The 25,014-nt window shown below is 36.0% G+C and overlaps 1 protein-coding gene across 1 annotated transcript in view; it reads left to right on the forward strand.

Annotated features, from left to right (window-relative positions):
* Nucleotides 1-25,014, forward strand: part of CCDC172 (coiled-coil domain containing 172) — a 58,012-nt gene that overhangs the window by 26,234 nt on the left and 6,764 nt on the right. The window contains exons 4-7 of the mRNA XM_061403588.1: nucleotides 5,262-5,378; nucleotides 6,600-6,765; nucleotides 10,311-10,412; nucleotides 11,089-11,191. Of these exons, the coding sequence (XP_061259572.1) occupies nucleotides 5,262-5,378; nucleotides 6,600-6,765; nucleotides 10,311-10,412; nucleotides 11,089-11,191 (488 nt within the window). The remainder of the gene's footprint in view (nucleotides 1-5,261; nucleotides 5,379-6,599; nucleotides 6,766-10,310; nucleotides 10,413-11,088; nucleotides 11,192-25,014) is intronic.

Here is a 25,014-nt window from a genome sequence, read left to right on the forward strand (position 1 = left end):
GTTTCAGCTTTAGCATCAGTCCTTCCAAAGAACACCCAGGGCTGATCTCCTTTAGAAGGGACATACTAACGCATATATATGGAATTTACAAAGATGGTAACAATAACCCTGTGTACGAGACAGCAAAAGAGAGACTGATATATAGATCAGTCTTATGGACTCTGTGGGAGAGGGAGAGGGTGGGGAGATTTGGGAGAATGGCATTGAAACATGTATAATATCATGTATGAAACGAGTCGCCAGTCCAGGTTCGATGCATGATACTGGATGCTTGGGGCTGGTGCACTGGGATGACCCAGAGGGAGGGTATGGGGAGGGAGGAGGGAGGAGGGTTCAGGATGGGGAACACAGGTATACCTGTGGTGGATTCATTTCGATATTTGGCAAAACTAATACAATATTGTAAAGTTTAAAAATAAAATTAAAAAAAATAAAAATAAAATAAAATAAAAAAGAAGGGACTGGTTGGATCTCCTTGCAGTCCAAGGTAAAAAGCATCAATTCTTCGGCACTCAGCTTTCTTCACGGTCCAACTTTCACATCCATACATGACCACTGGAAAAACCATAGCCTTGACTAGATGAGCCTTTGTTGGCAAAGTAATGTCTCTGCTTTGCTATCTAGGTTGGTCATAACTTTCCTTCCAAGGAGTAAGTGTCTTTTAATTTCATGGCTGCAATCACCATGTGCAGTGATTTTGGAGCCACAAAAAATAAAGTCTGACACTGTTTCCACTGTTTACCCATCTATTTGCCATGAAGTGATGGGACCGGATGCCATGATCTTAGTTTTCTGAATGTTGAGCTTTAAGCCAACTTTTTCACTCTCCACTTTCATCAAGAGGCTCTTTAGTTCTTCTTCACTTTCTGCCATAAGGGTGGTGTTATCTGCATATCTGAGGTTATTGATATTTCTCCTGACAATCTTGATTCCAGCTCTTGCTTCCTCCAGCTCAGTGTTCCTCATGATGTACTCTGCATGTGAGTTAAATAAACAGGGTGACAATATACAGCCTTGACGTACTCCTTTTCCTATTTGGAACCAGTCTGTTGTTCCATGAGCAGTTCTAACTGTTGCTTCCTGACCTGCATACACATTTCTCAAGAAGCAGGTCAGGTGGTCTGGTATGCCCATCTCTTTCAGAACTTTCCGCAGTTTGTTGTGATCCACACAGTCAAAGGCTTTGGCATAGTCAATAAAGCAGAACTAGATGTTTTTCTGGAACTCTCTTGCTTTTTCAATGAGCCCGTGGATGTTGGCAATTTGATCTCTGGTTCCTCTGCCTTTTTTAAGACCAGCTTGAACATCTGAAAGTTCACGGTTCACGTATTGTTGAAGCCTGACTTGGAGAATTTTGAGCATTACTCAAAATTCTTTATTTACTGGAACCCAAACACTAATTCCACATCCTCAGTCATTCTCAATTTTCAAGTTATTTTGGTGGAAAAATACCTAAGGGTGTCCAAGTGGCAAGAGTAGTGAAGAGTCCCAAAAAATGCCCGTGCTGAAAACTGACCTAGTTGACCAGATAAGTCAACTCACTGGGAAAGCTACAAGCTCTATTGACAGTTCAAATATCCCAGGAGAAATAAGACAGAGGAAGAAACAAGCAAAATCTTTATTGCTGAAAAAGGTAAAATTAACCAGAGTGTTGGCACTGTTATAAATTAAAAATTTTCAAAACAGCAATATTTTCTGACAAAGCTTGGCTGTTTGATTCTAGAATATAATTTTACAGCTGCACACGGATATTTTCATTTCGTTTGTAGTCAGAGGAAGGAACAAGATGAGAAGGAGAAATTTGAACCTTCCACACCTTTCTTTTTATTGTTTGTAGCCCCTTGAGATCCTTGGGTAATTTAGCAGATATTGCCAGTAGTTTCTTTTTGTAAGTAGGTCATTTTGTTTGTTTGTTTGTTTGCTTGCTTTTATCATGGATGTCCAGGCTACTATGAGTGTAAGATAGTGCCTCAATTCAAACCTGACTCAGAGATAAGTTCAAAAATATCTTTTTAAATTACAATTTTGAATCTCTTTTAGTATCTTTCCAATTCTGATTCCTACCCATACTTTTGCAAAAAAAGAAAGATGAGAGAAATCTCTAATGATGATTTATTCTGTGAAATGACCTCATCTTGTGACCCTATCAGTATCTTCAGGGTTATATTTGAAATATTTATACAGTAGTAGATATGGTTTTAAAAAGTCAGAATGTGAAAAATAATTTAAGAAATTAGGTGTGATAACAGGAAGAACAAAAGGAATAGCGAGAAACACATTCCACAAATAGGTGGTCTTGAAAAGCTTTTTTAGTAGTAAAATTAATAACTTATACTTGGTAGATGGAACTGGATGGATCCTAAAGCGTTTGACCCCTTAGTTACAATAAAATAGAAGGCCTGATAATAGACCCCATGTAGTTCCCACAGCCATAACTTATTGCCGTCCTCAGCTTGTGAGTCAGCATATCATAGGCCTCTGTTCTTTCTTAATCTTCCTAACTTGAGCTTTTCCAAAGTCCTGCTTCTTTCTTCTATTGCTCTCTTTTCCCTACTTGCCAATTCTATTATGCATTAAATGTTTTCATCACAGATCCTAAGTAAATTTAAAAATTAATGTTACTGTAATCTTTCTGTAGTAATTGATTCTCTGGGACTTTTTAGGTCTTGATTAAAAGAGGAAAATGTATGAGAAGATAGAGTGTAAAACAGAAAGTAAGAATGAAGAGTACACCAATAATGAGTTAAAGCAAAGAAGTAAAAAGACCTCAAAGTGGATAATTTACATAGAATTTTAGGGAAGAGAAAATTTTCAGCTATACCTTTCTTACAGATCTTTTAAAAAGTTGTCTAATTTTCATTTGGTGTATTTAGATTTCATTTTTTTCAGGTTATGGTGAAACATTCCAATTAAATGACAGTATGTCTAATATCTTTCTTTAATTATTATTTTCCCTTTTAAGAAAGAAGACATGAGTTCAGTGATAATTTTAGGTCTTAGTGAACGCTGTAGTAGCACACCTTAACTTCTGAGTCCTTAACATAAGGCTTTTCTGAATCTGAGTAATAAATTTGTTTGTCTTATTTTAAACTTCCTTAGTTTAATAAATAATATTTTCTCCATTTTTGGTTTTCATTGCAGGTTTGACTACAGATAGTGGTAGAAGCAGAATCAGAATTTAGGAATTTTGATTCTGAAAGGCATGTTACATAAAATACCTAATTGGATTAACCCAAAATTTATCCAGCCTGATGTTTGGTCTCAAAGCATTTTTGTTGGCATTGATGGTTCTTGTTCATAATTGCAACTCTGAGAGTTAGGAGTATACTGCAAGCAACCTTTTCTCAATGAGTTCTGATAGACCTAGTATTTGGTAATTTTTCTGTCTCTTATCCTGTATACTTTCAACTTATACTGTTGTCAGAGACTGAAGTCCTGTTTTAGTTCCAAAAGTATCTTTATATTACTGTGAAATAGTTCTAGTATTTCCATAATAGGATAATGGTTTAGAAGCAGTAAAGTCAGAAGAACTGAATATTAGTCCTGGGTTTTCCCCTAATTAATTATATAACTTTTGTTAAGGTATTAATGTCTTTGGAACTCATTTTACTCTCATTTATATAATATATATTAGATAGCTTAGAAGTATTTTCTTATTTGAAATAAATGTGATAGAATTCATGATCATAGATTTGCTCACTATTGTTACCAGTTTGTATATGATTTTATAGATCAGACATATATTTTCTAATTTCTGTCTTCTCAGACAGTAAAATACTGCCCCATTCTCCCCTCCCCCAATTCTGAAAGTATTTTCTGAATCCCTTTGGTCATGTAAGTTGCACCTTTCTAATCTTTCTTTATTGATGATAGAGTTGATGACATCAGCACTAAGTGCTGAAGGTATGGGCAGATGTGCTTTGATATTATATAAATGTAAGATCATATTTTCTGTTTTATTTCAGCTGCTTTTTTTTTAATGCCAGTATTTGTAGGGCTTTTTAGCCATATCATTTCAAAATGTCTTTTAGGCCAGCCCTTTGGGTCTGGACCAGACTATTCCTAAGCTCTTTACTATTCAATATCTTCTGGGACAGAGATTTCACAACCTGTCTCTCACCTTGAAGAAGCTCTTATAGCTAACATAAATCTTGCTTTTGCAATTTAAGTTCGGATTTATTTCCTTTTTCTTTTCTCTTTGGAGATGGGAACAGCCCCAGACTTGAAGTGATGCTTTCTTATGAGGGCCAGTACTGAATGTAGTGTAAGGATTGTTTCCAGTCTGGCATCATTTTTAGCTTTTATATATTAAAGCTTCCTGACTTTCATTTCAATATTCATGGTCTCAAGAGATACTATTCTTTATAGCCCAAATGAAATAACAGTTACCTATCTAATATTAATGTTTATTATATCTTTTGCTAGTTAGAACTAAATGAGGTACTGAAACAAAAAATGAGTTCTCAAAACCCATTTGAGAACTTTAACAGATTTGTGTTTTATTGGGTATAACTATAGTCATGGGAGTGGATTTTTGCCTGTGGTTTGTAGATTTGATCTCATTATTTTATTCGTCATATTGTATACATAATTTCTCCATCATATTTTCTAGTAATAAGACTAAAAACTTATTCTTTAAAACAAGCTGTCTTGAAGTGAATTTCAATGTGTGTCATCAAAAAGCTTTAGTACCTAAGCTACCAAATGTACTGCTGCTGCTGCTAAGTCGCTTCAGTTGTGTCCAACTCTGTGCGACCCCATGGACTGCAGCCTACCAGGCTTCTCCGTCCATGGGATTCTCCAGACAAGAACACTGGAGTGGGTTGCCATTTCCTTCTCCAATGCATGAAAGTGGAAAGTGAAAGTGAAGTCGCTCAGTCGTGTCTGACTCTTAGCGGACCCCGTGGACTGCAGCCTACCAGGCTCCTCTATCCGTGGGATTTTCCGGGCAACAGTACTAGAGTGGGGTGCCATTGCCTTCTCCCACCAAATGTACTAGATATCAGGAAAAAGCAAATGCATTCTCTGCCCTTGATGCGCCTATAGTTTTATTAGAGGAAGAGATTATAAAAATTATAAAGCACTTATAAAATAATTTAAGATAGAGCATATAAAGTAAGATGTTTAATGTGAATTTTATTTTGCATTTTAAAGGTTGATATAAAAATTTTTATACTATACAGATCTATTCTATTAACTAAGATACCCTGAAATGTCTAATTGTTTAATTCTGATTCCTTTTTTTTTTTTTTGCTTTAAAGGTTCAGCAGTTTTCTGAAAAAGCCTTCCTCTTACAGCTTTTGAAAACGCATGAAAATGCCTTAGAAAGACAGTGCAATGAAATTACAACCCAAAGGAATATGCTTCTCCAAACCTTTGTACGTTTCCAGCCACTTGGAATGTTTATTTTACTAATTGTATCAAAAATTTGTATAAAAATATGCTTTAGATATATGTTTAGAAAAATCATCCATATGCATATTGGCAGGTAGTCCTGTCGAGATATGGAAAATTATTAAGTGCTATTTTAAACCAATTGGTAGAGTAATATAGTTTGAAAGAATTAAATTGTCAGGATGCACTATGGAAATTATTTGCTATTGTAATAAGCATAAAATAAACATTGAAACTGAGTTGAATTGCTCAGGCTTCAAGATCTTGGTTTTAATGCTTTTGAAAGGCACAGAGGTTCAAACTTGTGGATGTGGGTGCAAAGATAGATTATGTTTATTGTTTTAAATCATAAATCACAGCAAACAGACTCAGTAGCTTTAAATGACAAGAACAGCTTAGGAATATAATCTATAACTAATTGACTTTTTGAAAAAATACATTTTGAACTGTTAAAAATATATATCCAGAGTCAGAATCAACCACCAAATGGTTATGAATGGCATGGCAAGTTTCCAGCTGTAGCTCTTAATTAGTTATGTTTCTTGGAAAAAAATTGGAAAACACAGTAATGTTTAGGTTCTACCATTGTCAAAAAGTTTAGGTTCTAGTATTGTTTAAAGTTTCTGGAAATTCTTATTTCTTTCTACTTCATGTTGACATTTTATGAAATTTAAACTGTTATTTAGAACTGTATTTGAAATGACCATGTAATTTTACCTTGTCTGCATTTTAAAAGATTTTCTTGGAATTTACACTCAAAGGACAGTAATTCATTTGAGTGTAGATCTGCATTTTCAACTTTGGTCATTTAATTCTTTTACTATCCAGTTGCAAAGTAATTCCTTTGAGTATAGATTTTCAACTTTGATCATTTAGTTATTTTACCACCAATTTTGCAATGACAAAATGGCATATATTCCTGTGAGTTTAATACACAAACAGACACATACATAATGATCGGTGGTAAAATTTCTACCTCAATAATTCTTCTAAAATATTAAGGATAAATCTTTCACATGAAAATAGTTGGTTGTTATCATGTAATAACCTAAGTTTTTAAATTAATACTGCTGGAGGAATATAGCATTTTAGTACCAGGAATATAATTTTCTGTTTTGTTCTCAGTATTTCCAAATGATTGAATTTTAATCAGTAAAGAAGAATATTGTTGCAATTAACACCTATATTTGGTTTCCCTTTTTCAGGAGACTACAAAGAGAAGAGTTACAGAGGAGGAAGAAAAATTTATTAAGGAAATTACAGACTTCAATAATGAATATGAATTAACAAAGAAACGAGAGCATTTGATGAAAGAAAATGTCAAGATTCAAATATCTGACTTAGAAAACCAGGCAAATATTCTTAAAATGGGTATGAAAACATAGTACCACCTCATTTATCTGGCATTAATGAAGATAACTTATTTTGAATTAATGAATTTTCCAGAAATTTTACATTTTTATAAGTAAATTGGGTTATTGCATTGCTATTTTTTTACTTTTATCTTAATTGTATGTCTCTTTTACTGTGAGTTGTCTCAAGCTCTTTAGAAGTAGGTGTGACATGATCATTGGTCATTTATTTAATAACCAAATTCTGTTTACTATCTGTTATATATTAGGCACCCTTTTAGGTCCTGGAGGTATAAAACTAAAATGAGGGAGGATGAAATATATAGGCAGATATTTATAGTACATTGTGATAGAAACTATATAGGTGGTATTGTTGCTGTGATCTTTATTCTACCATCAAAACAGTTTAGGAAACACTGTTACACAGTGGGGTACGGAGAATTCCATTTCAGAAACACTAGTATGCAGGCAATTGCAGGTAATTGTCTGTAATAAGATGCTGAACTAAAGAAATTATCAGAGAGGCTAGTGGTGAAGAATCCATCTGTCAATGCGAGAAACACGGGTTTGATCGCTGGCCAGGGAAAATCCCATATGCAGCAGAGAAGCTAAGCCCTTGTGCCTAAACTACTGAAGCCCACATGACCTAGAGCTTGTACTGTGCAGAAAGAGAAGCCACCACAATGAGAAACCTGCCACAGCAACTAAGAGTAGCACCTGCTCACTGTAACTAGAGAAAACCCTGCACAACAATGAAGACCCAGTACAGCCATAAGTAAATAAAATTATTAAAGAAAAAAATAGAAGTTACCAAAGACAGGAGAAGACAAAGAGATTTTTAGAAAGAATGACAGATGTATCACTGACTAAACAGATATAAAGAAAGTCAAGCATGAACCACAGTTTTCACACTTCAGAGATTGGGTAGAATATGGTACCAGGAGGAAGAGCAGAAATGGAGGCGAACTATAGCCTTTTCTGGACAAAAAAATTAAGTTTTGTTTCAGTGTTTTTAGTTGGAGATGTCTATGGGATAAATAGGTAGAAGTGCCCAAGTAGCAGGTTGAAATTGGTTGTGAAACTGATACAAGAGATCAAGCTAGAACATTAGATGTGAGATTCCAGAGAAGTTGCTAACATAATTCAAAGGGAACATGTAGAGGGAACATAGAGGGGTAGCAAGGACCAAAGGCAGAAAATGGAAAAGCATAGCATTTAAGGAAACGAAGAGAATAATGAGACAGAGATGTCAAAGAGGGCAAGAGAACCAGCAGAGAGTAATATGTGATTTGGGACAAGATGCTTAAGTTTTATTTGCTTCAGTTTCTTCATCTATGAAGATGGAGGATAATGATAATGACCTTAACAAGATTGTTGTAAGTACTCATGAAATAATATTTAATTACATAAAATGCTACCTGGATCATAATTAAACCCTTAAAATATAAGGATTATACTTTTTAATTAGCTTAATTTCATAGATGAAAGAAATGAGGGTCTCAGAGATAGGTTGCTTTGTGTAGAGAGTATAGGACAGAGGTTCTTAAGGCATACATATAAGCATACATCTTATAGGCATACATCTGGGAAGTTCTTATATATATATATATATATTATGATCAGGAAGGAGCACAATACAAAAAACTGGAACTAGAAGAAATGTATTAAAAACTGTTTTTAGATATTAAGGACAAGATACTGTCCAAGGCTATGATTCCTAAGAGAAGGCAAACACATGAGGCATGATTACCTAGGCTTTTACCTGGTTGCAGTTTTTTGACAACAGGAGTGAGAGAGGGAACTTAAAACATAGTGGCCTGATTGAGTCGAGGATACGATACAAAGACTGGAGTTCAGGGAGGCTGAGTTAGCTGAAATTTTCAGGACAACGTACTGAGAGGAAAGAACTGCACAGACAAAACCTCCAGAAATCTACATAGAGGTTGCTTTGAGTCTTTGGCTATATATTATTCTTTGCATACATAGGGGAAAATCCTCTAGACTGAATAAAGAAAAACTGCTGGGGCATCATAGGATCAACAATTCTGTGAGCTCACCCAGGACTGGGAGACATTCATGTTCCATCCTTTCAGAATAGAAAGAGCTCATTAAACAGAGGAATCCTGCCTTAATAGTAGGATTCAATTAGCCTTCGACCTAAGGCTACTCTGCTGCTAAGTTGCTGCTAAGTCGCTTTGGTCGTGTCTGACTCTGTGCTACCCATAGACGGCAGCCCACCAGGCTTCCCGTCCCTGGGATTCTCCAGGCAAGAACAGTGGAGTGGGTTGCCATTTCCTACTCTGGACACACACTAAATCTTAAAAGCATGGTTTGAACCTAATTATGTTACCTAACTGCATGCTAAATAGCAGGTATCAACATGCTTGAGGGGAAGAGAGCAAAATTCGAACATCAACAAAATAGTAAATAAAATGTCTAGTATCCAACCAAAAATCACTATATCTGTGAAAAAGAAATTGTATCTCATACCAAAAAGGAAATTAGGTCAACAGAAACATCTCCAGAAATCACAGAGATGATGAAATTCACAGAGAAAGACTTTTAAAATTGATATTATAAAAATATTCAAGACCATGAATATAATACAGATAAATAAAAGATATAAAATAATAATAAATTCAAAAAATCATTTGGCAAGATCCAATACCCTTTCATGATAAACACAGTCAATAACCTAGACATAAAAGGGACCATTCTCAACCTGATGAAGAGTATCTTTGAAAAACCATGGTGAATGTTATTTATGATGAAAGAATGAGAATTTCTCATCTAAAATCAGGAAAAGATGAAGATATTCATCCATTCCTAGTACTTGTATCCAGCATTTTACTAGAGATTTTAGCCTGGGCAATCAGGCAAGAAAAAGAAATACGAGACATCTAGATTGGAAATGAAGTAGTAAAACTATCTCTATTTGAACATTGCATGATCTTGTGTATAGAAATCCTAAGGAATCCATAGGAAAACTATTTGAGCTAATAAACAAGTTCAGCAGGGTGTCAGGTTATTAGATCAATATACACAAGCCAAATGGACAATTTGTAAGTTAACATTCAGTTTTCAATCAAAAAAGAGTAAAACACATTTAACAAAAGTTTAAGACTTGTATACAAAAACTACAAAAAACATTGTTGAAAGAAAGTAGAAGTAAAGTGAAGTCACTCAGTCGTGCCGGACTCTTTGTGACCCCATGGATAGTAGCCTGCACCAAACTCCTCCGTCCATGGGATTTTCAAGGCAAGAGTACTTGAGTGGGTTGCCATTTCCTCCTCCAGGGAATGTTCCCAACCCAGGGATCGAACCCAAGTCTCTCACATTGTAAACAGACGCTTTACCATCTGAGCCACCAGGGACCTAAATAAATGGAAAGTCATCCCAAGCTGATGGATTGGAAGATCTAATATTGTTAAGCAGTACTTCCAAAAGTATATGGACCATACATTGCTTACATTTTTACTACACAAGAAAAAGTTAATCATTCTTGACAGACATTAGGCAGAGCCAAAAGTAGTTAATGTGTTTTTTTTGCATATTTATTTCTAGAAATGAAGTCAATGGAACATGATAGTGACTTGTTAAATGAACTTCAAAGACAAAAGAATGAATTAATACAAGAATTATTTACTTTGCAGAGAAAGCTTAAAGGTATTACATGTATGAGTTACTTTGCTGATGAATATAGTTATATATCTGTCATTTGTTGTTCAGTTGCTAAGTTGTTGTGTCCGACTCTTTGTGACCCCATGGACTGTAGCACATTAGGCCCTCCTATCCTTCCGCTCAATTCATGTTCATTGAGCCAGTGATGCTATCTATCTCATTCTCTGCTGCCCCCTTCTCCTTTTGCCTTCAGTCTTTCCCAGCATCAGGGTCTTTTCCAATGAGTCAGTTCCTATCAGGTGGCCAAAGTATTGTTCCATCTTCAGCATCAGTCATTCCAGTGAATATTCAGGGTTGATTTCATTTAGGATTGACTCCAAGGGTCTCACAAGAGTCTTCTCTATTATAGGTTAATATTATTCTTTCAAAATGTATTTACTCATTGAGATATAGGTGATGTAAAAAGGGAATTTTGTTGATGTGAAAAAGGAATAGGTAAAGCACTAAATTGATAAATGTTGAATCTGGTGTTTTTAATTTCACAAATTTTAAGATCTTTTTTTGTGTCTTTAATTGCTACATTAAAGTAGAAAAATAAAAATCATTAGTACATGTATTTTACATGAAACACCGAAATTTAGAGCATTGTTCTTATGAGTGAAGAAAGATAACCTTTATATTTAATTTTTTAAAGAGTATAAGAATTGTCTTAATTGTTTAGGTTTTGAAGATAAAAAAAATGAAGCCATTTGTACTACAAAATACCTAGAGGCAGAAAAAATAAAAATCAATGAAAAACCTCAAAATGATGCTGAATGCTTAAGGTAAGAATTGCCTATTATACTTTGATATAAAGTCTGGTAATTTTTCAAGTTGTCAAGTAGATTTCAACATAAAGCCAAATGCATAATTATTTCAAGATCATTTAAGATGTATTTCCGTCTATGTGTATTCTGAAATATGTTAATAAGCAAATGCTTTACTGGCTAAAAGCACATAAGTTTTAAATCGTATCAGGTTGATAATATTGAAATCAGTCTTTTCCTTTTCCTCAAGAACTCTTGAGTTATTCACATCCTAAAAAATAAAATGTAGAATCATTTCCACAACTCTTTTTTTCTATTATCCCTAAGTTTTTGGAGTGAAATGACTGAAATTATCTTTTTTGGTCCTTCTAGATTTCAGGGGGAAAAATAATCACAGTCTACTTTACTCGAAATCTGTGCTTCTGGTTTTGTGCCTAAAGATTAAAAATGTATTTTCTCTATGGAATATTTAGATGTTTTCTGTGTATTTGGATAATGAAAGAATGGGTGAGGTCTGAAATGACATAGTTATATACAAAAGGAGAACATCTCCCCCAGTTTATTAATTTCATTGTTATTTCTTAATAATTCAGTGTTAACATTTGCTGGTTTAATTTTAAAGAGCTTCCTATACTTTCTAGGTTTCATGTAAGAAACAGAAGCCTCATTACTGAATCTATGAAGAGGCAAATGAAGCCTTCTTTCACATAAATCACATAGGAAATATGTCCACTAGAGCTGAACAAATGCTTCAGATTAGCAGTGTATCGCCTTAGGCCATAATTTTAGTAGATTGTGAGAAAATATTTGCAATTTAATTTTATGTTAAGTTTTATAAGCATGAAATATCAAATCTCTTGGGTGATATGTTTGATACAGAATGAGTTTCTGTAATGACAGTCTGCTCATTGATTTTTTTTACACTTTTAAAAATGGTCATGCCCACTGGTATCATTATAGTTCATAGTGTAAAGGCTTCCAGTATGAACTCCAGTTTTGTGGGTTTATCCCTCAGTCATAAAAGTTTTCCCTGGTTTAAAATTAAACACTCAAAGTCTGTTAAGAGGGCCATTTCCTTCAGAGATGGTGACAGAGGAAATTTGGATAGAAAGAAACATCAGTTAATATGTCTAGTCCATTCTTTGCATTTTAGCAGTTACTGAATGAAATGCCAGTATTTAACAGTTCCCACTTTAAATTCTTTAAAATGTGTAGGTTAGTTTCCCTTCTGGTATGTTCCATAAAAATGATTTCGAGTATGAAGAACAGAGTCAAAGTACTAAGTATAGAGATTTTGAAAAAGAGCCTCATCAGTCTTATAAATAGCAAAATAACAAGGCACTAATAATGGTAGCAAGAAATGATATGACATTTATTGAACATCACTAAGACCGATATTAAGTTGATTTTACCCCTAAATTTTAGAATAGAATCTTTTTCATTTCTGTGTTCAAATGTATACTGAATTCTGTAGTGATGACCTTCATCTTAAATTTTCTGATTTAACTACTATTGGTATAGATACTGTTTTTATAGTAGGGTTTCTCAGACTTGGCACTGTGAGATTTTGGGCCAGGATATTCTGTAGTGGGAGAGCTGTCCCATGCATGTAAGATGTTTATTAGCATTCCTGGTCTCTACCAACTAGGTGCCAGTAGCACTACTCACCCCCAGTTGTTACAGGCCAAAAGTGTCTCCAGATACTACCCAATGTCCCCTGGGCAGAGGCAGGTGGGCACAGTTGTCCCCAGTTCAGAATCAGTCTTATTTTTAAGGTTTTTATCATTGTACTTCTACTTTTATTAAACTTTAACCAATAAGAAAGCAATTGCAAAAAATTAATACTTCATTTCTATGAGCTTATTGTTTCTGCTTTTTATAATTAGAAAAATTTTGATACCTATTTTGTTGTCTATATTATTGAAATTCTTTTATAATGATTATAAAGTTAGAGTTTTTTAAAGTTGATCTGCCATGTTCAGGTTGTTTGTTGGACTTAATGCCATTCATTAATGAAGAGAACCAGTACTTTATATTCACAGTGTTTTAATGATCTCGGCTTTAATTTTTCCCTATTTATAAATTATAAGATATTTGTTTATTTAAAAGATTCTGTTGTAAAGAGTATGGGATCATTAATTAACACATGTTAAGGCAACTAACTTACAGAATATTTCTATGCTTAACACCTAAACTAGAGGTTGGATTAATTTCTAAGAAGCATCCCTGAGAACTTTATAACTGATCAAGCTAGTGTTTTTCACATAATCTGGGGAGGACAGAAGTGATAAACCTCAGGGTCTCAAGAGGCAGTAAGCATAGAGATGAAGGTTACAAACCCTTTGAACCCCAACTTTGCTATTTACTAGGTTGGTGACCCCAGACAAGCAATTTAACATGTCTGTGACTCATTCTCTACATCTATCAAATGAAGTTAATAATGGCAACCACCTCACAAGATTATAATAAAAATTAAATGACTTAATATATGTGTGTGTATGTATGTATATATATATATATACATAAGGTATTTACATATATATATATAAAGCCCTTAAAGCAGTGCTTAGTACACAGTAAATACTCTAAATTATTATACATAATTATAATTGTATAATTACTTATGATTTCATTTGTACTTCTTATTATCCATATGGATTTCATGCCTTTGAAGCTTCTTTCTCATTTTTTTTCCTGTCCTTTTAATGCAGAGACTTCCTGATAGTTATTGATTGGATTCTTATTTTGTACTCTCCATGGCTTGTCTCATCTGGTCTAAAGTTTTAGTTATAGTCTACAGATAATTTTTAAATCCCTGTCACTAATCCCTCCTTCCTAAGATCCAGCTGAATTCTCAACAATGTAATTATTGTTATTTTGTTCAGTTGCTAAGTCATATCTGACTCTCTGCAAACCCATGGACTGTAGCACACCAAGCTCCTCTGTCTTCCACTGTCTCCCGTAGTTTGCTCAAATTCATTCCCATTAAGTCCGTGATGCCATCCAACCATCTCATCCTGTGTTACCCTCTTCTCCTCCTGCTGTCCATCTTTCCCATCATCAGGGTCTTTTATATTGAGTCGACTCTTCACATCAAGTGGCCAAATTATGGGAGCTTCCTCTTCAACAGTTCTTCCAATCAATATTCAGGGTTGATTTCCTGTAGGATTGACTGGCTTGATCTCCTTGCAGTCCAAGAGACTCTCAAGAGTCTTCTGCAATACCACAATTCAAAAGCAACAATTCTTTGGTGCTCAGCCTTCTTTATGGACCAACTTTCACATCCATGCATGACTACTGGAAAAACCATAGCTTTGACTGTATGGACCTTTGTCAGCAAAGTGATGTCTCTGCTTCTTAATACTGTGTCTAGGTTTGTCATAGCTTTCCTTCCAAGGAATAAGTGTCTTTTAATTTCATGGCTGCAGTTACTGTCCACAGTAATTTTGGAGCCCAAGAAAATAAAGTCTGTCACTGCTTCTACTTTTTTTCCCTTCTATTTGCCACGACATGATGGGATTGGATTCCATGATCTTAGATTTTTGATGGAGTTTTAAGCCAGCTTTTTCACTCTTCTCTTTGACCTCTTTCAATAATGTAATATAATCAAACAAAACCAAAAGTATAACTTATGTTATCTCCCTGCATTTCTGTCACATACTCTATTCTACTAGCTCATCAGAATACTATTTGTGCATTTCCAAATATGCCAGAAGACTTCACACCTCTGTATCTTTCTTTTTCTTTTCCATTAGCTAAAATCTGATTTAGTCCTCAAGGCATAGCTCACATGGTATTTTTCCTGGGTATTGCTCAAACCCAAAATGTGAAACCGAGAAGGACCCTGTGGGGCACCTGGGCACAGAAGTCTTTTGTCCCCCTTTTCTTATAGGCATGGAGCTTCCCTGGTGGCTCAGAGGTTAAAGCATCTGCCTGCAATGCGGGAGACCAGGGTTCGATCCCTGGGTCAGGAAGATTCCCTTGGAGAAGGAAATGGCAACCCACTCCAGTATTCTTGCCTGGAGAATCCCATGGATGGAAGAGCCTGGTGGGCTACAGTCCACAGGGTCGCAAAGAGTCGGACATGACTGAGTGACTTCACTTTCTCTTTTCACTTTCACTTTCCTATAGGCAAGGCTCCAACCTCCATGGCCTTCCCTGAGTTCCAAACGACAGGTTTGAATAGTTGTTAATCAAGAGAGGAGTAGCCAAGAAACCACCTGAGGCAAGATTAAAGGGACTAGAGAAGCTCCTCAAGATTAGGAGACTCTAAATGAGAGTAAAAGAGTGCAAGCCCTGCATATACCCTAATTTTGTCAGCAAGCCCACCCTTGAACTCCTGCCATAAAACTCCTCATCAAACCCTCCCAGATTGGGACACATAGTTTTCAAGAGCAGGAGTCTGCTGCATCCGCCTTTACTAGGCATCCCCTACTCTTGTCTACTTTACCCAAAACTCTTGTGTCTTCATGATTCGCTTTGGCACTGGTGCAGAGAGGCTGAGCTTTTGGCATGATATGTAGCAGGTGTGTTTGATGTGTTCACAAATCATTTCCACCCTATTCCAACCCATCACCAAATTTTGTTGCTTGTGCCTCCAAAACATTTCTTGAATCCTTCCACTTCTCTCTCCACAGCTAACATCCTATTTCTAGTCACTTGTCTCTCTTCCCTGGATCCCCGTAACAATCTCTTTTCTGCTTTTCCCTCATCCACTCTTGCTACCATTGCATAGTAAATTGACTTGCATAATTTCCCTTATTAAAATCATCTGTGGTTTCATAATGACCATAATACAACCTAAAGCTCATGCCTTGTCACCATATGGTATATGACCACCTCCCAGATGTTTTTCCCAACCATGGTTACCAACAGAGGTCCATCTAGTCAAAGCTATGGTTTTTCCAGTAAGCATGTGTGGATGTGAGAGTTGGACTATAAAGAAAGCTGAGTGCCGAAGAATTGATGCTTTTGAACTGTGGTGTTGGAGAAGACTCTTGAGAGTCCCTTGGCTCGCAAGGCAATCCAACCAATCAATCCTGAAGGAAATCCTAAAGTCCTGAATGTTCATTGGAAGGACTGGTGGTGCAGCTGAAACTCCAATACTTTGGCCACCTGATACAAAGAACCGACTCATTGGAAAAGATTGAAGGCAGGAGGAGAAGGGGACGACAGAGGATGAGATGGTTGGATGGCATCACCAATGCACTGAAAATGAGTTTGAGTAGGCTCAGGGAGTTGGTGATGGACAGGGAAGCCTGGCATGCTGCAGTCCATGGGGTCACAAAGAGTCGGACAGGACTGAGTGACTGAACTGATTGACTGATGGTTCCCTTCTCACTCTGCTCCCTCAAGCAATCCAGGCTTTCTTCCACCAAAAACCTTTATCTATGCCTTTCTTTCTCCTCAGGTTATCAGATTCAGTTCAGTTCAGTTGCTCAGTCATGTCCGACTCTTTGTGACCCCATGAATCGCAGCACGCCAGGCCTCCCTGTCCATCACCAACTCCCAGAGTTCACTGAGACTCATGTTCATTGAATCAGTGATGCCATACAGCCATCTCATCCTCTGTAATCCCCTTCTCCTCCTGCCCCAATCCCTCCCAGCATCAGAGTCTTTTCCAATGAGTCAACTCTTCGCATGAGGTGGCCAAAGTATTGGACTTTCAGCTTTAGCATCATTCCTTCCAAAGAAATCCTAGGGCTGATCTCCTTCAGAATAGACTGGTTGGATCTCCTTGCAGTCCAAGGGACTCTCAAGAGTCTTTTCCAACACCACAGTTCAAAAGCATCAATTCTTCGGCACTCAGCCTTCTTCACAGTCCAACTCTAACATCCATACATGACCACAGGAAAAGCCATAGCCTTGACTAGACGGACCTTTGTTGGCAAAGTAATGTCTCTGCTTTTGAATATGCTATCTAGGTTGGTCATAACTTTCCTTCCAAGGAGTAAGCGTCTTTTAATTTCATGGCTGCAGTCACCATCTGCAGTGATTTTGGAGCCCCCCAAAATAAAGTCTGACACTGTTTCCACTGTTTCCCCATCTATTTGCCATGAAGTGATGGGACCAGATGCCATGATCTTCATTTTCTGAATGTTGAGTTTTAAGCTAACTTTTTCACTCTCCTCTTTCACCTTCATCAAGAGGCTTTTTAGTTCCTCTTCACTTTCTGACATAAGGGTGATGTCATCTGCATATCTGAGGTTATTGATATTTCTCCCGGCAATCTTGATTCTAGTTTGTGCTTCTTCCAGCCCAGCATTTCTCATGATGTACTCTGCATAGAAGTTAAATAAGCAGGGTGACTCTTACCTGATGGGACATACCTTATCCTTTAGATCTCAGTTGAACTATTTCCTCAGGGAAGATTCCCTGTGATCTTTTTATAACTTGTTATTTTTACTAATAACACACTGTATTTTTTCCTATCTAACACAGAATCCATTTTGTAATTATATATTTATGTGCTTTATTTTATTCATGTTTGTCTCATCACTCATCATATGCTCAATAAGGGGAAAGATCTTACCTACTTTGTTTACCATTGTATACTAAGTGTAGCCACTCAGTCGTGTCCGACTCTTTGCGACCCCATGGACTATAGCCCACCAGGCTCCTCTGTCCATGGGATTCTCCAGGCAAGAATACTGGAGTGAGTTGCCATTTCCTTCTCCAGGGGAATACCTACTCTAGGCCAAGCTCTGTACAAATGTATTAGTATTAGACCATGGTATACTCATACTAATACCTTTGTACAGAGCTTGGCTTAGAGTAGGTATTGAATAAATAAATGAAGGAATAAATGAGCATAATAAATTGTGAAAGCATTCCACTACTGTTTTCTTCTCTGTGTTCATAGAGATTATAATTCCATTATATGACTGATCGTATTCAGTGATAGCTATGTGTATCAGTCTCTCCCACTGAACTGGGAATTCCCTCTACTTCTTGTTTTTCTGTCAGTGCCTGCATCTAACATAATCAAGGGCACATAATGTTTAATAAATATTTGTTCCAGTGAGTATATCTACATTTTAAAAAACTTACTACAAAGACGATAGAAGTTCCTCATGTATTTTCAATATTCTTTGCAAACACATGGTATATATTAACCACTGGGATAGCCACATGGAATTCTTCTTCCCGCTCCTGATTGTTTCCTTTTATGTAGAAAAAACTTTACTGGTTTAACTCTCCTAGCCATCCCCCCAGAACTCCTTCTTTCTTATTCTAAGGTAGAGAGGAGTGATTCAGTCTGATTGTTGAGTTTGGAAGGATAAACTGAAGACCAGCTCCTTTCTTTGCCTTATCTCTTGGAGTCTGGCCTGCCTCACAGTGTGTGTTCTACTTTGCTCCTCTATCCTTTGAGTTTTACAGTGGTAGGACTTCATGGGAGAGAGCTTTTGGCATCTGCCTTTAATCGTGTGAGTTAGGTTAGTCTAATTCTGGGTTCAGTATTAGTAGTAAATCCTTTGTGTATAGATACAAGCCACATTCTCTAGTGTCTGCTGTATTAGTAGCAAACATGACATCTTGGCTTCCCTTCTGCCTTCCTCGTTTCTCAGATGCACAGAATTCAGGTAGCAAAGAATAGACCCCTTCAAACTTCCAACACCTATTATTTGTTATTATTAATCAATACCAGGATAACCAAAATACAATTCTTCGTCATGAATTTTTATTTACTCCAAATAGTAACATACCAGACGACTTGAAACATTTCGGGCTTTTTCTTACTCACAATACTTAGAATGGTTTTACATTTTTAATAATCAATGTTTGTACTGGTTTAATGCAACAGGAAGTTTGTTTCAGAAATGAAGCTGCAGAATCAACAGCCTGGATTTTCGTTCTTAGCATTTGAAGATAGTATGGTTTTGTGAAGAGCATATTTGCAATGGAAACTGCACAAAAGTTAATATATACCTGCTACTGAGAGACTCTAAATGCATTTATATGAAGTAATAAATCAATGCTGTTGCCTCTTCAATGAAAAAGTCATCCAGTTAAGTTAGTTGTAGAGGTCACATTGATGGTCCTTAGTGCAGGGAGCCAGCGTGAGGAACTCCGCCCGTGGCAAAGGTCATGAGGAAGGAGGCTCGGTGTACACAAAGGCGGGATCGAGCCTCAGGAATCCCCCTGGAAATTCTCGAGCATCTACCCCCAAAACCAGAGTCTGCCTACTTTACTGCTTTGTGCTCTCACCTACACCTCTGACTTTATGGGGGGCTGTCCCCCACCACCATTTCTCTCCCTTTCTCGGAAAAAGAGTTAATTTACAGCTCCAGTTAATAAAGTTCCTGGGTGTGACAAGGGTGTTTTAGTTCACAAACTCCTTTGGAAGTTCTCTAGCCTGCCTGAATAGGTTTTTCCGGCCACATGTGATTGTTCAGAGCCTCCCAACTGTGAGAGGTATGAGATGTTCTAAACTGTCTAAATACAGATTCCTTTGAGCAGTTAAAAGATTGATTAGAAATTGTATTGGTGAAGGGTTTTTCACTTTTTGGGCCAATGTTTGCTGCTAAGTTTCCATATCCCTTACCTACTGTGTCCCTGGAAGTGTATTGAATAATATAATTGGTGTATAGGAATGTAAATAATAGCTTTAATGTTTGTAACCTTGGACCTTTGAGTTAATTCTTTTCTTGTTATAGCCCACCACACCTTTGCCCTATAGGAAAGCAACTTTATCTAATGCTTTCGGAGGGTGGCGCCTGACTTTAGAATAATCACCTTTAGAGAAAAATAAGTTTTTTGAAGAAAGGATCATAAAATGTTAACAGGCCTCCTGGCCAGAAGATGATGTAAATCACGTAAACTTTTGCATATGATAAGTTTGCAGGAAGAAAGCCTGGCTTACTGCTGACTCTACCCCTTCCCCCATTATCCTCTATGCACAACTTAAGGTATAAAAACTGCTTTGGAAAATAAAGCGCGGGCCTTGTTCACTGAAGCTTGGTCTCCCCATGTCGTTCTTTCTCTCACCTTCTGGCTGAATTCCCATCTGGAGCGTGGAGGCTCATCAAGCCTACTAATTTTGCCTGGGCTTCTAAGATCTGACCAGGGAGGCCTTAATGTCTCCTGTCCTTCGGGAGAACGGGAGGACGCCTGTGGCCTACGTAGGTGACGCAAATTCCTTGTCTTGGAATTTTATTGGCTTTCCACGTAAACCAAGTTATTCAGCCTCTTTTCTCCACTGAATTTTCTCACTGAGCTATCCTTATTTAACCACTCTTTGTATCTTTAATTCTATCGTATCCTGATCGCTGAAGCCGTCTCCCCTTTGAATTCCTTGGATCCACCTGGGCTGGACCCCAGCACCTTAGATTTATAGGAAGGTAAAAGCACATGATGATGTTAGAATACTTCTAACCTCTCTGAAAGATACACAGATAAATATGTATATTTACATATGTATATATTTTTTATTTTACCAAATATGAATAGTTTTAAATTATGACAGTAGACTATGTTGATTAAATAAAAAAAATAAAGACATTACAAAAATGTAAAACATCAGTCTCCTCTCTCATGTCTTGTTAAAAGTTTGACACGTATCCTGTCAGAGTTTATAGTCTGTGTGTGTGTGTGTGTGTGTGCACACGTGTGCATTTAACATTGGTCTGTAGTTTGCTTTATTACTTAGAAAACAGATATTACTCATTAATATGTACTGATCAACTTGATTCTTTTTAATGCTGATGTATAAAGATGCCATATTTTGTAAGCTTCCTCCCATTGATGGATGGGAGGAAGTACTTAAATATTCATAATTAGAAGCATTTTTATAAATGTATCCTTAAATACTGTGGAAGTGTTTCTGTAACATCATTTAGCAGAGTAATAAGAATTGTTATCTAGTCTATATTGAGGAAATAATGCACATTTACGTTGCAATACTCTTGATTATCACAGTAATAAACTCCAAGTAGACAGGTGTAACAAAATCTCAGTTCTAAAGTTTCTAGAAAATACTAGTCAAAAATTAGATATCTGTAGCCAACCCCTATCATCTCTTTAGTTTTTAACATTTATAAAATATGAAAATCCTCATTTAATTCCAGGATCATTCTTAGCTATGTATTTTGTTGAATATTTCTGTTGACTCTGCATTTTTCTGGTCAAACTTCATCATTTATTCACTAGCAGAAGTGCCTTTACAGCATTGATTATGTAGCCTTCAAGCTAATAGAAATCCCCTGTTTCGTGAATTCCTGGCACACACAGTAGTTATTAAAACTTCAAGTAAATACAAGGGAAATTTTTATGGTAGAAGTCAGTTGATTATTTTAAATGTTATATTCTGATATAAATGTGCCTCTTTGTAAATGTCCCAAACTTTGAAATAATTTTGCTTATTATATGAGCCATATATAATATTAATCATTTCCAAAGTTCATTTGTCCCTTTGATATCATAGTGCACATTTTTTTTTCACTTTCACATGTTTATCTTTAGAAACAACCCCTTTTGGTTGTGGGATGGGGAAGGTGATAGAAAATACCTGGTGAAAGGCGATGCCTAATCCACCCAAACCAGGATTTGTAGTAATGGAGGTGCTGGTAGCACTCCTCTCTTTTACTTCCTTCTCAGTAGGTCTCATCAGTTCAGCCTTACCCACCTGTGAAGGTTCCTACCTGTCTGCTGATGGCCTGGACTGAAGGAATGCATAATTAGAAAACTGAAATTCTACTTGCATAGAATGAACTTTGAAACCCATGCTCATAAATAAATTGTGTATGAAAGAGCATGACATATGTATCTTTAAAATGGAGTATTTTGTGTTTAAATGGCACTGAAATAATTTTCATATGAATTACTATAGAGAAATGATATTAAGAATGTCACAGCGTGAAAAACTAGTGAAAAGTAGTAAGGATTGCTTATTAAATCTCTAGTGTGATTAAGGTAACCAAAAAGGATAAGATTCATAGACTTAACATGTTAGGTCTAAAATTCCATGTGTCAGAAATGGCATCAACATGGAATGATAATCTGGGAGAAATTTGTAGTACTTATGATGAACAAAGGGTAACAGTTTATCAAAAATTAACAGATAAAAAGTCAGCAAGAAAACACTAAAAATCAGTAGTTTTTAAGTTATGTATTTATCCAACAAGCATGTATTAAACACTTGCTTTTCCCATACACTTTGCAAGTTACAGGGATACCAAAGTGAATAAGACAAGGTAATTCAGTTATATATCTTATTATTTAAGTGCAGATTAAAACTACTGAATATCAATTTTTTTATCAAATTTTGAAAGATATACTTAGATGACCATACTGGAAATTGGCCACAGTATGGTACAGAGATAATTTACTCATTGCTGTGGCAGTATACATTGCTTGTATTTGGAATGCAGTTTGATGTATACAAGTTATTGTAAGCATCTTTAAAATGTTTATGCCATTTAAAGCAGTAGTTTCACTTAGCTGTATCCCAAGGGAAATAATCCAAAGCATAGAGGAAGCTTTATGAACAAAGGTGTTCATAGAAATTTATTTATGGTAGAAAAAAATAGGAAGAACTTAAATGCTGTACTATAAATGAATGATTAAATTAACTGTGTTATAGCCACTTAAACTACTATATATTTATCTTAAATGGTATTAATTGGCAAATGTAATTAACTGGGGGAAATATATATGACAGTATAAGGCAAAAGAAAGAACTAGAAGGCAAGATTACATAATCAATATCATATGGAAGTAAAAGACCTGAGATGAAGCATACCTACATTTTAATCTCATTGAATTTGTGTACTAGGACTTTGGGTGAAAATTGTCCTCCTTTCTAATTAAATAGTATTTGTTTATATTTCTATAACTAAAAAGAGTGTTCTTTTAGTTAAGGCTTCTCCATGGCACTAAGAGGTAACTGAAAAAAAAATACAATGATGCAAGAAACTATAAAAATACATGGAACATACATTTTGCTCAACTATCAATGTTGGCCCATCCTCATCAATATCTGATGATTCAGAGAAAGGAGACAGTAACCAGTGCAAACTGCCCTTAGTTACTGTGCAGTAGGTGAGGGAAGCTTTTCTTGACTCCTGTAGGCAATCAGTCTATGCACTGAAGCATGAGATCTGCTTACCATTATAGAGCTCCAGCCTAGCTGCAAATACATAAATATTCATACCGTTAGCACCCAGCCTCCTTTAAAGCTAGCAACAGTAATCTTTCCTTTAAGTGAGATCTGAATTCTACAACTTGGTTATAGGCTGAATTGTGAAATGCTTCCTATAATTCATCTTAAATGCCGTCCTTAACTTAAGTAGTCTCTCCTCCTCCTTGTTAGCTAACTAAAATGGAAACCAGTCACCACCCAATTCTGATGGGCATCAGAGCTCTGACCAAACCATTTGAACTGAAAGGTGAAAAAGGGCAAGTATTGATGGCATAGTGGGAAGAACGATCCCTACTGTTGTATGTATTTGAAAAGATATATATATTAAAATGAACATTGTATAGCAGCATCTATGGTATATTGTTCCTCTCCGTTTAACTTTACACTTACTTTAAAAAAATATTTTTTGCGAGGGACTTTATGCTTGTGTAAACATCTAATGCTCCAAATCATTAACTTTTTCTCTCTTTGCAACTTGAGCATTCCTTCAGAATTTTTATTCACTATTAAATTCCTACAAGTTCAGAACACAGTGAACTTCATATATATTAGGTATTGTTTCTCAATCCATTCTTATTACTATTGTGTTTTTTTTCCCCTATCTAGGTGTTAGTTCTTAAGTACAATAATATAGTGAGGACCTGTGAACTAGGCTAAAACATTACCAGTATCTTGCTATGGGGTCCTCCATTAACCCACACTCCCTTCTTTACCTCAGATGTAATTGCTGTCCTAGAGTGTTTCATTTGTGTGCGTGCGTGCATGTGTGTGTGTGTGTGTGTGTGTGTGTGGTATGACTTACTTAATTCTTTCCTTGCTTATATATAATTTTCTTTGTTACTTTATGATTTACTAACTTTATGTCATATATTCATAAATGTAATCTACCTGTCATTTATATGCCTGCCAAAACAAAATATTGGTTATTTTTGCTTGTTTTTGAGTTATGTACAAAGGGTATCATTCTGTCCGGGACTTGCTTTTTATTCACTTGTTTCTAAAATTCATCCATGTTGTTGAGTATAGATATGTGAACATGCTTTTTCTCTTTTTAATGCACATTTGAGTTTTCAGTTGTTGTTGTTGCACGCAGTGCTGTTTTGATCATCCTGGTGCACACTGCAAGAGTTTCTGTAGGATATATGCCTGATGGAGTTGCCGAGTATAAGACATGTAAATGTTGAACTTCACAAGGTAGCGACAAGCTTTCTGTCGAAGTGATTAAACCATTTATACTTCCATTGGCACATTACCGAATTCCCCAGTGATCTGTATTCTCTTAAATGCTATATTTTCAGACTTCTTGTGCATTAAAAATCTCTGTCCCAACTTATGAAGTTTTGTTTGGTTTTCTTCCTGCTGTTGTGCTTCGGTACGTTTCTTACTCTTACGATGGCTGAAATCATCAGTCATTTCTTCTTGTGGTTATCATTTTTGTGTCTTGTTTAAGAACTCTTTCCCTACCTTAGATCAGAAGGTTATTCTCCTGTATTTTCTTTAATAGTTTTTAAGGTTTGTGTTTCACATTTAGGTCTTTAGTTTATTTGGGACTAATTTTTGCTTACATTCCACAGTAAGATATAGCTTTATTTTTCTCCATTTATTGAGTAGTTTGTCCTTTCTCTAGTGATCTGCAAAACCACATCTTTTATTTAAAAATAATAATCAGAATAACATTTGTGAATCTATTTTAAGATTCTGT

The sequence above is a fragment of the Bos javanicus genome, chromosome 26, assembly GCF_032452875.1.
Source record: "Bos javanicus breed banteng chromosome 26, ARS-OSU_banteng_1.0, whole genome shotgun sequence".
NCBI classification, from domain to species: Eukaryota; Metazoa; Chordata; class Mammalia; order Artiodactyla; family Bovidae; genus Bos; species Bos javanicus.